The sequence below is a fragment of the Dasypus novemcinctus genome, chromosome 14, assembly GCF_030445035.2.
Source record: "Dasypus novemcinctus isolate mDasNov1 chromosome 14, mDasNov1.1.hap2, whole genome shotgun sequence".
Lineage (NCBI taxonomy): Eukaryota > Metazoa > Chordata > Mammalia > Cingulata > Dasypodidae > Dasypus > Dasypus novemcinctus.
In genome coordinates, this window is record NC_080686.1 from 71,226,452 (window position 1) to 71,241,388 (window position 14,937).

A 14,937-nucleotide genomic window follows, 5' to 3' on the forward strand; every position below is an offset into this window, starting at 1 on the left:
CTATGAAGTGTTCCAGTCAGAAGAGTTGAACCTGAATCTATTTAAACCTTCAAGGAGAACTAGTTTACAGGAAATAGGAGGACAAGAGGAATAAGTGATATGACCCCCACAAGGAAGCAAATGGAAAAATCCAGAATGTCAGACATTCTGTAGATAATGAACCTGGTTTCTTCAACAAGTCAGCAACATGGAATAAATGGGTGGGAAGGAAATACTGCCCTAGATTCAAAGGAACTTGAGAAATGTACCAACCAAGTCTATAAGTTGTCATAATTTAAATTCTGATTCACAAACACCAGCTGTATAAAGGCATTTTTGAGGTGACTGGTGAAATAATTATATACTGATAAGTATTAGGTATTACCAAAGAATTACTAATTTTTTTCAGTCTGTTAGGGACACTGTGGTTTTATAAGAAAATGTCCATATCTATAAGAATTACATACAGAAATATGTAAGGTAAAATGGCACAATACCTAGGATTTTCTGCATAACATTTCAGGCAATTAAAAGTAAAAAAGACAAAAGTAGACAAAGCAAGTGGGGCATAATCTCAAAGGGCAATGGGGCTATGGAGAGTCACTATATAATTCTATTCTTTTATATATTTGAATTTTTTCACATTAATTTTAAAAGAATGTTGCTACTAGCTCCTTATATACAGTGCACAAGTATGACTAAGCCCCTTAGCAATGCCAATGTTAGATACTATCCAAAATTAGAGGGGACTAAATTAAGACACCTCAATATGAAAAGCAACGTACAGTAGATAATATTGAAATGGGAGCAATTTTCCACTAAGGATGCTAACAGTTCTTGGAACACAGAAAATTTTAATAGGATACCAATGAAATAGAAAGTTAGACTTCAGATGAAGGAGATGAATAACAAGTATCCAATTCCAAACATATTGTTTTATCTGAAAAAGTAAAAACACAAGTGATTCTTTCTGATACTTGCAGTTTCACAGAACTTCAGAAGCAGAAAGCACCTAGTCCAAACCCTATACACTTATAAGCCATGGATGTCTAAAGTATCACCATCTCCAAGGCCACTGTGTGCACAAGTATGCAGTTCACAGACTGCATAGTTGTGTCCAGTGGCCCTACCTTGACTAATCATCCCACTTCTCCATTTCCACCACCACCACTTCTACTACTATGTCTACTATTAATAGAATAAGTAACAACACTAATAATAATTCCACAGGGTAATTTTAAAAATAAAAGACTTAAAGGACATACAGGGTCTGGCTCAGGTTAGTATTATAATCAATTCTGCAAATGCACTTCTGAAAGTAATGGCATCTGGAACACAACATAACTCTGGTATGGTCTGGGGACTTCATCTGCTTTAGTCTTGATTCTAGATGAGCATTTCTCTTAAGTGACCAATTTCTTTTTGTAACTCTACCAGGCTGTAGCTTCAGGATGAGTCAAGAATCAGTGAAAACCTTTGGTCTCCGATGTCCTATTTTTCCATAGTTGGTTCTTTGCTTTTAAGAGCTAAACTCCATACTTACTCTGTTAAGATTTCATTCTTAAATTCATCCTGCCATTCCCAACCATCGAGATCTTTCTGTAAACCAGTCATGCAACACTTTAAATGTTCTGTTGAACTTCAATTATGTAAAAGTTGGTCGTAGTAACTCTTTCCTCAACCAAAATCAGAAATAAATATTGTTTCCTAAAAGGCTGAAGACAGAGTCCTTTACTATACCTGAGGCCTCCCTTCAAGGTGACAATCCTTTATTCACTATCTGCCCAATGTAGGTCAAGTGAGTAAATGTATATATCTCCATTTCTCTTCTTTGTCCAAAGGATTTAAGCTTATTATGTGTTCATAAGTGCAAGGTATTATTACTGAACTTGTCAAATGCTTCTTTGTCTTCCAGTCTAGTAGCCCCATTAAAAAAAGCAAATTGAAAAAAAAAAAAAGCCAAATTATTTGTAGGGCATTAACCTGCTGTTATTGCTGCCTTGAAAGCTCAGACTTTCTTATAATGAAACATCCTGGAGATCAGCAAAGCCTGTTGGAAAATATGCCTTCTTTTCTTTTTTAGGAATGCAGATTGAACTTCAATACCTATAGTATTATTTCTCACCAAAGCTTAGAATGATGACTCAGAGGCATATGATGCACAATCTAAAGAAGTAATTTTGTCAGCATCTGCTATTTAGGAAGACAAGTGTTATATTCAACACCACATATTTATATTTGAATGTCTATGAGATGCAAGATGCATTACAGATATTCTCACAGTGGCTCTTATGCTGTGAATGATCCTTAGTGGTCCCTTAAACTCAAGGCAGTCACCTGCTTAACAGTCTTAAGTGATCCTCTCTGCCATTGGAAAAGGGCCGATTTCAAAGTCAGAGAGTCAGGGCATCAAGAAAGGTCTCTTACATCAACAGACAGTTTCTTAAATATAATCCTTAACCTTCCTCCCTATGAGCTTCTTTCATTTTGCCTTAATTCCAAAAGGAATTCTTCTTCCACATGACAGGACGTTAAGTCTTTGAAATGAGTGAGCTTGTTCCTGCTCATTCTTTCCTCCCCCTAGGTCCTGCCTCCCATTTCTTCAAATCTTTCTCTCTGAATTTCACAAAAAGATGCCTTCTTGATGTGAAGAAGTATGCTGAAGCCTTTAAAACAGTTATTATTCACCGAGCCACTTTCAAAGTAAGATCATGTGGAATCACATACAGTGGCTGTAAAGAAACAAGTCTCTTTACTTCTGCAAAAGGGAACACCAAATTCATAGTTTTGGACAGTGTAAGAGATAATTCTTCATGTCTAGGTCAATTTTCAGGATAACACTGTTTGAAGGAGGGACAAAGAAGATCTTTCATAATTACAGGATTCAGGTTACTTAGTGACCACCAGGAGTGATGCCGATCACATCCTTGACTCCACGATGAACTAACCTCAGCCTGCTAGTGATGCTTCTGGGAACCACTGGTATCGGTGGACAAGTTACTAACCCCTACTGAACTTCTCTACTCCACCAAGCTGGGGAAAGGAGAGTGGCCACAAGCTATCTCACACAGGTGGAAGGAATGCTAGAAAACAGAACTGCTCTGATTTCTCTCAAAGCATTATGATAGAAGTCCAGATCCTTGTGTAAATAGAAAACTTTAAGTTGTTTGCTCATTCTATCCTTCCTTCTATCTACTTAGAAGAGCCCAGAATCAATACCAAAGAGTTCCTCAAAATTCCCCAATAAACCTGACCTTAAACACACACACACATACACACAGAAAGTGAACTCCTTAAAAATCATCAAGGAGCAAGTGTCAAGAATTAACATTTATTTTAATAAAGTTTTCTTCCACATCCAAGACCCACTCAGAGGACTTGACAAGTCAAAGACTCGTGACTTCTTTAATTTAATCTGTATTTAGATATAGTAATCTAGGACCCCTGGGAGCAATTTCTCCCAATCCACTTGGCCGTCAGGTGTCTTTATTTAAAACAAGTCTTCAAAGATCTTCGATGGCACTGAAAGGGCTAAGAACAATACCATAGTTTCTCCTGAAGGATTACTTTTGAGGGTAAGCAAAGCGTATGTCAAATTTGTTTACAATATTTTAAGGCTGCTATGATTCAACTAAAGTCAACATGGTCTTCCAGGTTAATGATAGAGCACAAACCTCCCAAAAAGCCAGCTTTCAACAATCAGAAAGAGGCAAACACAGCAAGTGAGACAAACAACAAATGAGGCATCAGAGAATTTTTAAACCTTAAATCACACTTTATTACATGAGCAGGAAAGAGAACCTTTTTAAAATTATCAAACTTTGGATTTTCAGACAAATTTCACCTTTCTCAAAGAGCTAACCTTATATGAGAGATCCAACCCATTGGCAGAAATGGGTCTTTCCATAAAAATTAAGGAATTTGGCAAATTAATTGGAGTAATATTGGAGTCATTTGGGTGACTCTACACTTTACCAGATACTTAAATGTGTAGACATACACTTTACGGAAAACATTTTTGTAATAAAAACTCTGGTGTCTTTCAAAGTGCCTGTAGAAAGTGGAATCCACATCCAGGTGAATGCAAACTCTACCTTTAATATCTGTCCCACAGGAAGCAAAACTGTAAGGTTGGTTAAATTTGCTGTTTAGTGAGGTTTTATCAGAAGATTAGACACCAAAACAAGAAATGCTCAGAAGACTAAAAGCTATCTTTATTCGTTCCTTTTTCCGCCTCTGTAATGACAAGATGATCACAGCATCAACTTCATGCAGAGGGGAGAGCAGATTTGCCACCTGAACCAACAGGGCAAAGCAGAACACAAAATTTCAGAGAACAAAGCATAAGGAAAAGAATGCAAAGTGTGCCCTCTATCGGTGTGTGTGTTTTAAGTGCTTGACAAGTTGGTTGGCAAGTTTTACCCAAGAACAGGTAAGAGAGAGACAAAGATGATCACAGCATAAAAATTCTAAAATGTGCTGTGCTGATGCAGCAGCAAAGGTCTAGCAGAAACCCACTGACCAGAATGGAAGAGTTAGGCTTTGGTGTTTGACCATTCTGTGAACAAGCAGTGTGATATTCACAAGTCACATCAGCGCCAGAACCACATTCAGCTATATCTAAAATTACGTATAAACTGTTTTATTAATGAGATAGAAATTAGATCATAAGAGAAGTTTTAACAAAACCCCTTACTTTGTGCATTTACTTTGTGCCTTTATAAACTTTTTTTGGGAATGGAGAGGAAAATTTAAGAACTATTGTCTTTGACTGAAGGATTACTGAGCAAGAAATTCAGGGATTCTTAACCGTTTTTTCCCATGGACCCCTTTGCCAGTCAGGTGAAAACCATGGACCCCTTACTAAGTCCACACTATACTGTGTATTATTTAATAAATACATCACACCCACACCAATACTTCCCCACAAGAATGTTTATTTGTTTTAATTTAAATATAAGCTCACAGATCCATTGTTAAGAAACCCTGAAATATTTACTGAAACAAATCTTGAGATAGTGCTTCCAACATGGTCTCATATTAAGTATACAACAGCTGAAAACCCACACAAGGAAAATAAACTTGCAGAAAATAAATGCCTGTATCAATCTGAAGCAGCCATTTAGCATCATCCTAATTAAGGTCTACCTTAATCAATGTTTGTAACCTGCTGAAGAAAAGAAATGAACCATGGACCACTTAGAGATTTTAGTGAAAGTTCTAGATCCTCCCACCCCCACGTGCATGCTCTCACTATAAGAGTACCAGAAATCAAAGAAGTTCCTAACATTCACATAAAAGAAGAATGATGAGTGAACAAATTTGGCAATACAATTAACCACAGGTGGAGTTCCAAGACCTTAAAGGATTCAGATAAACAGAAAATTTTAAGCTGTTTTGCTCATTCTATACCTTAACTCCTCCACCCTCTCAGCCTTCAGTTATTTAATATCCATAATTTAATTAGCATAAAAATGAGGTGGAGAAAGTTCTGAGACTCAATAAAAGTCAGTGGTCTGAAGAACTCTTGAATGGGTTCAGAATTTTTTTTCTTTTTTAAAGGAATGTGTATACTGAAAGCATGCTGTGTACAGGAAAAGCCAGTGAATTCAAAGAGTTGGATTCTAAATCTCGCTCTATTTAACAGCTTTTAAAAATCACATTTCAGTGCACAGCTCACCTTCCTTATAAGTCAAACCAGTCCAAGCCCACCTCCTTCCAAGTGTAGTGAAATGTCAGTACTTTCTTGGAATGCACTACACAAAAAAAAAAACACTATGCATTCTACTCACTCTTACAGAGCTTGTTCCAAAATACACGCATACGTGTTTCTCACAGATATGTCTGTATAACTACATTCATTACCCTAAGTCATGAATAAAATAACACAGATTTACCTGCACTAACATCTATATTAGTAAAATGAATGTTTAAAGAGACAAATGCTACTTTTATTTTCACCTAAACAATTGGGCAAAGTGTTTAGGATGAAAAAAAACCCTGATTTGGCCTGTTCTCTAGAAAAAGTGTTTTAAAAATATAGGTGACCCCCACCAAGTCTGTCAACTGCCATTTGAAATACTATCACTCAAATAATAAAAGGTATATGGCTGCACAAGCAGGCACTAGGATGCTCTGTGACATTCTGAATGTAATAAGACACTTCAGAATAAGTACTGGGTTGAACATGCTTTCACACCTCAGTGGTTTGTTTTTTAAACTTTAAAGAAATATAGCAAATAATGTGACTACACCTATTATAAGTGATATATAATCATTCAAACTTCAACTATGTGCAAAGAACTTCAAATTTTCAAAAAATATATTTCTCATTAAGTCAAAATTATTTTAAGGGCAAACAAAATCTCATTTAGTGTTTTGTTTTGTCTTTTCAGCCATTACCTGTGGAGGAAGCCCTCTGTTAGGCCTGCTATGGGGTGTACAACAGCCAGCAAGCCATAGTCCTGCCCTAGAGAAACTTAAAATATGCAGATGAGACATGTGCCAAAATAACCAGAACAAAGGGAAAAAATAAGAACAGCACAAAAAAAGCTTAGAAAGTCATAAAGGAGTCACTGATTTCTGGCTTCAGCAAGGAAGGCAGAAAATTCCAGAAAGGCTGTACAATGGACCTGGCTTTTCAGATAGGCACCACGACATGCTCAACAATACGGCAAGAAGGAACACACACAGTGAGCTTGAGAAATGAAGTAATCTGGTATAGCAAAGCATGCAGTGCTGCCTTCAGATGGTGGGGAGCCTTGAATGCCATGAAAGAAACTGAGGCTTATTCTACAGGCAATATTGGAGACATAGGGGATGGGGTTTTATTAGAGAAGTAACATGATCAGATCAGTGACTGAGAAATACTCCATGTGGCATCAGAGTAGAGGATGGAGTGAAGAAGTAGTAGATGCTGGGAGATCGGGAGTATGTAAGGGCCTGAGCTAGAGAATGCCTTTAGTAAGAAAAGGATAAGATGTATATAAACAACATTTTTGAGGTAGGCTCACTAAGATCGAATGAACAGATAAAGAGGCAAAAAAAAAAAACACAAAATACAATGAGGCCTCCAGCCTTGAAATACAGTAATTCCATGAATAGAAACAAGGAACACGGGCACAAGAACACATTTGGGAGATGGCACAGGAGAGGAAATGAGTTGTCAAGTTTGAGCTGCATGGAACATTTATCCATATGGCAGGACATGGGCAATCAGAGGGTATTATTCTGAAGCTAAAAACAAAAAACAAATGTTTGAGCTGGGATTGAAGGAGTCTACATGGAAATAACAGTTGAAGACACAGGTATGGATAAATTCCCCCAAGGAAAAGAACAAAGGTGAAGAAATCCTAGTCTACGCCTACTCTGAATAAATGGACCAAAAAAGAGAAATGGGCAGAAAAGAGGGAGGGGGAAAAAATCGAGTGTAGAATCTCTAGCCAAAGGAAGAAATTTTCTTTGGAAAGGGACAATATGACATCTCCAGAGAAGCATCAAGAGAGAACTGCAATGATGCTGTTGGAGATGGCAATGAAGTGGTAAGCAAACCCTTTCAGGAAAATGAAGAGGATAGAAGCCAGATTGTAACAGACTGAAGAGTGCATAAAGCAGGATTATTAAGCAAGAGAAGGCAACAGTAGAAGGGAAGAAACAGGGAAGAGACTGGACAGCAATGTGTGGAGGAAGTTAAAAATTTTAGGATAAGGGATACAATGTCATGTTTCAAAAAAGAGTGACTAATTCAGAAAATCCTAGAGGAGAGAAAAAACAGGTATGAGGGGGGTCCTTGAAAAGAGTGAAAAACTCTATCCTTATTCATTTATGCTCTATTTCTTTATCTTTCTCTATATAAATACATATATGAAAAGGCATACCCATATATTCATGTATATATATACACACCTTCCCTGTTATGTATCAGATCAGTGACTGAGAAATATTATATATACACTTTCAAATTAACACCTTCCATATTTATTCCAGCTGAAAATAATAAAATTATAAATATGGATGTAACATTGTATTCATCTAGTGTTCAATCTTTGATTGCTGATGATAATGAGGGAAAACGATGAACATAACATCCTGAAAAATATAAATCTGAAACCTTATTTTCATCCCAAAGCTTATCACATCCTTTTAGCAGAGTGGTTATCTAGTGTTATAGCAAATGATTTGTCTGTCATCTATTTTCCTGTATTTGGGAGGAGTAAGAATGCTTATTTTTAGGGGGAAAAAAAGCAGCCAATTGCAAGCAAAGAAGTAAAAGTAGCCTGGATAATCCATAAACTGGCTAGTTAATCTCTGAATAAATCAAGAAGAAGTTTCGCATTAAAGAATTAAGAAGTGTCATATCCAACTTGCGATTTCTGCAGATACTGCATTCTACTCAAGCTGAATTTTAAAAGCAGCTAAAGAAAGAATGAAATGGAAGCCTGGAGGAATGTTACCTATTGTGAATCACTTCAAATTTCAGTAGCAAAATAAGATGTTGATTTGAGCATGGCAAATTTCTGTCTTCTCTGCACTGGTAAGTCACTGGCCAGCAAAACTAAGGGAATTATGCTGGAAGAAAAAGCAGCCCATTAAAAACGAAGAGAGCAAAAGAAAAGAAACATGTTTATGTTTCAAAGTTTAAACATCACATCAGCTTTTCTGAAATACTTTGGAGCTTAAAAAAGCAAGCACACAAGAGTATTTAAGCTTTTTCCTTTAAGTGTAGGTTAATATGTTCCATGTGCCATTTTGTGTTTTGAAAGAATACCATGAGAAATAAACTATTATTAAAAATAGTTGTAAAAACAAATCTCTCTAAATCTCTTCATTAAATTTTGAAAATAAGAACATAAGTTAATTTGGCCATATAAGGTTTAAGAGAAAATGTTCATTTATTTTCCAACCTCCATTGCCAGAAAAACACCACACTATTTGTGATAAACACTTCAATTTCATGGAAGAAGCCAAATCTAATCTTCTGAAAATGAGAGCTAATGGAAGAAGCTGCAGCTTCAGCATGGTAAAGAGTACAGCAGGAGAGCCTGTCACACCACGCCCCCTACCACCACAGACAAGAATTATGTTTCAGAGTCTTGCTCCTGTTAAAGAGTTTTCTCAAGAAATTATCATAAATCCTTGGTTAAAATATGATTAGGTACATGAAAGAGCTATAAAATTAAGTCATTGCATATCAAGCTCAAGAAATTCCAGGAGACCATAATAAAGTTATGAATCTTGTCTCCACCTTTCAATAATTCAGCCTGAAAGGTGGCTTACGACCAGTCCAAAAATAAAACTAACCAAACAACTCCATTTACCACACAAATAAATCCTAAGTATAAGAGCTCCCAAGACAGATATAGGAAGCAGGGGATAAGAGTAGCTAAAAATAATGATGCCTTCAAAGGAGGGCCAAGAAGTCTCACTACTATCACCACCACGGAGACATAACCTCAGTAGTCAACCAGTTTTTCAAAAATGTTGACATGTGTCTCCTCTCCCCAAGGTGTTCATTGTCTAACTGGTCAATAAAAAATGATTGCACCCAGGCCCATCAGTGATGATCAAATGAATTTTTATTTGGGGCTGTGCTTTCAAAATAATGGAAGACTGGTAGATGACCAGTATTGTTTATAATGGTCTCCTCTGTACAAAGTTTTATTCAAAAGTAGGGAAGACTGCCATTCTATTCTCTCAGTCTCCTGGCTATATTTTGAAATAAAACATAGAGGTAAATGATATATTTGCTCTCTATTCCAGACTGGATGCAATTGATTTTAACTGACTAAATTATCTGATCTCTGCCAAGAATTTTATTTCATTAAGAAAATGATATTATGGAGCATCTGAGATCATAGAGCAGACTAAACATAATGCCAAAGGAGTTCTGAGAATGCTCCACAGTGAAGGTTTGATTATTTGCAGATGGAATATGAAAAAAAAAAAAAAGAACTAAAGAAAAAGAATCAGGTCCCAACCTGGTACTACTACTGCCTATATCCTAGCACAAAGTCTAGAAAATAACAGATCTTCTAAGCTACAGCACCTTTTTAAAAGAGTAAAAATCACTTTTCTTTCTAGAATGTAATATTTAACTGCCACTATCCAAAACAAAGGGAAATGTTGGTACCACAATAGGCTCTAGCATGTCAACTGTCACTGCTGACACGATTTGGCTAGTAGTCAAGCATTCACCAAGGAACTAATTTAAATCAATCTCCTTGGGGAGAGCCAATTGTTTGGTATGCACAACAATTGATGTAAGATCAATCAATGAACATGAGATCAATTAAAACCAGCTTAAGTTTGTGAAGAAGGACAATTCACACAACTTGAGTAAGATCTCTATTCATTTCAGTATTCTCACAATGCAGTCCCTAAGCTTCCTTGCAAAGCAGAAAAGCTACTATCACCCTACACTGTCTAGCAAGCCTTTTAAGTAGTTCCACTTTTAATTAAAAGCACAGTACACCCTTTGTTGGCACAGATAGTGTGGTCACTTTTAAGGACCGCAGATATTTTAGCCAGAACTTGGGATTTGGAAAGGGACATCTGTTGAGGAAGGGGGAGGGGGGGAAGGGGAAGAACGTTGATAGATTTTTTTAAACAACCTTACCTATTTAAATGCGCTTGAAAGCATTTCAGTTCTATTAAAATGAAGGTTGGTTTGGCAAAAGTTACTATTGCACACGTTAGACTGGGGTTTCTAAATGTCAGCGCTTGCCGATGTGGATGGTAATTGCTGCAAGAGATTTTGCTAAAGCAAGCTTTGAAATAGGTTTTAGCCTTATAGGCAGAGGATAGAGATGGCACCACTGAGAAAGGCCTGCAGTAACGTGTCTGGCCACAGGAGTGCTGTAATGTCATTCTCCACCAAACAGCATCTCCGCAATAAGTTCTAGTAAAACAATATACTCAATTTTCTCCACTCAACCACAGTGGGACCGTGTGGATCAGAAAACCATTGCTGAATTAGTAGATCATCAAACAAACAAGAATTTGGCACAGGGGGTTGGATATTTCTATACTGCACAAACTTTAAGCAACTGAGTTTTTCCCCCCAACCAAATAGACTGCAGCTTCAAAAGGGGAAAAGGCCTCTCCAAACACTTCTTATCACAGTGTCATAAAAATACTGCCGCTCTGTCAAATAATACCTGGGAAGAAAATATTGGTGTAGAGAAAGACACCAGCTGGGAGGGGTGGGGGGAATTGAAAAGGAACTTTTCCCAGACAAAGTTCCATATCGCACTTTCATGGCCTCTGGGAAGAAAGTTCTCCCTAGTATTTTTATGTGGAATAATTTCTGAAAAGAAGCAGCATTTCCCAAATGTCCGAAAAGAGAGAGAGACTTAGAGAAAGAGACACGGAGAGAGACTTGTGTTATGAACCACAGCTCCACAATGCCAGCTGGAGATCAGACCCTGCCCACGACGCACAGCCACTCTTTAACTCGAGCACTGTCCTGGGGTCCGCCAACCTCCAGCTTTGCCCGTAGGCAAATAACCATCAAGAAAGAGGGTGCCATAAGCCCTCTCCAAAATCTGGATGTAGACCCAAAGATTCCATGAAACGAGTTATAAACAAATCTCACAGCAGGTCGAAGGAGACATTTATATTCCAGGGAAACCAAGATCTATTAGCCTCTCTACAAAGTCTAAATGCACAAACATCCAAATTGCTGGAGGAAGAGGGACAGCCGTCACCAAGTGATTGGAAGGGGCTGGCGACGCGCTTTCCATGCGTGGGTAATGCAAGGTGTATGTGTGTGTTTTGTTGATGTTTGTGTTTAAATCCCCCAGAAGACTTAACTGTGTCTTGCAACCCTTCCCCTAAAATGCTGTAGTATTAGCTGTAGCCCTAAAAGGACAAAATAAGCCCGAGGAAAACAACATAAGCGAGCATATCTGCAGGAAGGCTAACACTCTGAAACCTTTCTGGAGGCTTCCATCGCCTTCCTTGCTACTTACCCAAGCCGAGGAGAGGGAGAGGGCTAAAAAGAGGGGGAGGGGAGGGTTAAGAAACACCACAGGTGAATTTCATTAGGAACTGAAACCCCTCCCCGAAATAGCTGCTTTTGAGGAAGCAAATGGAAGGGACCGAGTTAGGCCAGTCCCAATACACTTTGCAGGAGGGCTCCCCAGAGAACCAGCGGAAAGTTCAGGAGATCATCCCATCTCTTTTCAGCTTCTTAGTGGTCAACGTTGCCCGTTCCCCGGAAATGTCGATCCTTCACCTCGACTGGGTACCCCTCCCCAAATCCCAAATGCACACCCACATACACGATGCTAGGCCTTGTCCTGGGCATCTGGGGCCAGGAATTGGGCTGTACGTGTGTAAGGATGGGAGAGACAGACGTGCTGCAGATGGCTAAGAGGATAAAAAGGGCGGGGGTGGGGAGGGAGAGGAGAGAAAAAAAAAAAAGGAATGAAAACGAAAAATGGATGCCAGAAAAGAAATGCGACCGAAAGAGAAAAGAGTTCTGGAGCGGAAGCGCGGCGGCGAATGTGGGTGTGAACGCACGACTTCACCCCGAGAGCCCGCTAGACGCTCTGCTTTCGGCGCGTCACTCTAGGGCTCGCAGTTCCTACTGGGGACAGAAAGGACTCTGCGTTCCGAACGCCAGGCAGGACCCGGAAAATGGAGGGGAGTGGCGTGCAAGGGCGAGGGTGAAGGGCACGGTCCTGCCCGGCTGCTGGGAGCCGCGCGCCCCAGACCCGCACGCACCTCCGACAAGGTGGGACCCACCTCGCTTGCTGCGTCTCCATCGGTTGCCTTGGCAGTGGCTGTAATCCATACAGTTCAGAATGATGAGGGCAAAGGAGAAAAGGCGAAACTGCATTTGGACGGTCGGGAGAGGGAAAGGCTTCTCTCAAAGTCGGGCAACTGGAGGGCTCATCCGACGAGCCGGCGCCGGCCGCGCTGCTGGGGACCACGCAGAGGGAGAGTCGCCGCTAGTCCCGAGCCGCACTGGTCAATTCCGCGCGTTCAGCATCTCTCCGCTGCGAACCTGCGAGACAAGGACGAGAGAGACAGAGTGAATAGGGGTGGATTCGGGGGGTGGGGGGGCGAGGCTGCACAGAGCCCCGGAAGGCAGCTGCGCCTCAGTGCGTCCCGATTTATAGAACGCGAGGAGAGGGTGCGAAACTACAGCCTGGCACGAGCCACGAAGCAGCTTAACCCCGCGCGCGCAGCTGCCGGCGAGCTAGAGAGGAAGGTGATTACAATCAGTGAATTAGCAACCTCTGCCGAGCCTGGGCGCTGACCCGGAGAAGAGCGGCGTTGGGCCGGTGCTCCGGGAAAGGCGCAGAGTTCAAGGAGCGCACTTCGACCCTTCGTGCCCCACTTCGGGGTCCCCGAGCGCTGCGGCGGCCGGGCGCGGGTCGCCTACCGTGCGCACGAAAGTCTCCGGCGGCGGAGCCTGCCTAGGCGCTGCGCTCCATCCAGAACTCAGGCAGCCAGCCGCCCAGCTAGCACGTGGGCTGAGGAAAAGTTTGCTCAGACGCACCGGCGGCGCCTGGCAGCTTGGGGATTCCAGCGGCCGCCGCGAGGTCGGCGTGCCCCGAGGGTCCTTCTAGCCGGCAGCGCCTGGCAGGAGCGCGGCGGGGCGGGCGCGTCTGCAGCCACTTGGATGCTCCGGAGGGTTCGATCCTGGGCGAACTGAGCGCCCGCTTTCGTTCTCTGCGTCCCTATCCAAGCCTGCCGTTTCCCGGCTCTTTTGCCACGGTCACTGCACGGCTAACGTCAGGGTTTCTCTCTGTCCAAGCTGGGGGGGGACGGAACGCTCTGGGGAGTCCGACGGGATGTGGCGAGCGCACTTTCCGAAGGAGATGCAGACCCGCTGAGGCTCGGGATGCTTCTATAAGTAGGTGGTGCTGTGGTCCAAGGCATCTAAATCTAGACTGCCTCGGAGTTCCTGGGTCCTAAAGCTAGAAACGCTCGGGTTTCCCTGAGGTCCTAAAGAGTTCTGACCGCCTCCAGTGATCATAACCCCAGGCGAATCCCCTGCGGGCTTTCTCGGAGCTGGTGGCAAAAAAGCCGAGTAGCTGGGTTGGGGGTGCCTCCTGACCTGGCTGCGCCCCGGAGCCCAACTGTCGTCACACCAGGGGGCTTTTCAGAGCGCTGCGGGGTCGGCTCCCAACCTGCAGGGAGATCTGACAGATGGCTTCCTGATCTCCCGCCTGGACTGCTGCTTCTGAAAAGTAGAGGTTAAACCTGAACTGTCTCTTGCAAGATGTCACACCTCTGCCACTTTTTAATTTTACGTCTTGGTGCCTTTTTTATGGGAAGGTCTGATAGCGACGCTGAGATTAGAATGGGCTCTCAGTTTCGGGCGTTAGAAGAGGATTTCTGATAGCTTTGCTTATCCCCTGATGCACTGTTATTATTTCTTGACTTTGTTCTTCCTACAGGAACTTACAAAACCTGTGAACCCTCCCTTGCAGCATTCAAGGAAATGAGAAGTTGCTTTCTTAAAAAAAGTTCACGTTTCACTCCTGTCCTTCTCTATCCACTCTCCCCAGCCAAGTCTTGTGACTTTTAGGTGCCTTGGGTTTGGGGAAATACTCTGTTTTTAAAAGTTTTACATGACATACTCTTGATGTTCCCTGATTTAATTCTGGTGAAATCTGCCCTGCATTCATTGCTGCAGGAAAGAATGTACATAGTCCTTAGTCAAAACATAAGAATTTATATTGCTAACCATGGCCTAAAATGTCTCTATTAGACATCCCTCCAGGTGTGTTGTACTGTTTAAATCCCCTTTGCTATTCCTTCCATTTCAGATGCACAGAAATTTGGCAACATGACACAATCGTATAGAAACAATAGGGATCAATATTAGAATAGTCACATTTATTGACTATTCCTTTATTATTTATCCATAACTATTTTACAAACATCACGATTGCCTAACAGTATTTATGTGCCAAGAGTTTTAGTGCCATTCCCTTTATGCAT

At 41.1% G+C, this 14,937-nt stretch overlaps 1 protein-coding gene across 4 annotated transcripts in view; it reads right to left on the bottom strand.

The window, feature by feature from the left end:
• Nucleotides 1-13,909, bottom strand: part of RSPO2 (R-spondin 2) — a 148,619-nt gene extending 134,710 nt beyond the window's left edge. The window contains exons 1-2 of one of the 4 annotated variants that reach the window (XM_004457533.4): nucleotides 13,370-13,909; nucleotides 12,727-12,988 (exon numbers count right to left, since the gene is read on the bottom strand). In XM_004457533.4, coding sequence (XP_004457590.1) covers nucleotides 12,727-12,820 — 94 coding nt within the window. In that variant the 5' untranslated portion in view covers nucleotides 12,821-12,988; nucleotides 13,370-13,909. Of the gene's footprint in view, nucleotides 1-12,705; nucleotides 13,178-13,221 lie in introns of those variants that run through there. The other 3 variants (XM_004457534.4, XM_058275911.2, XM_071208000.1) reach the window with 3 other exon arrangements.
• Between the last annotated feature and the right edge of the window lie 1,028 nt (nucleotides 13,910-14,937).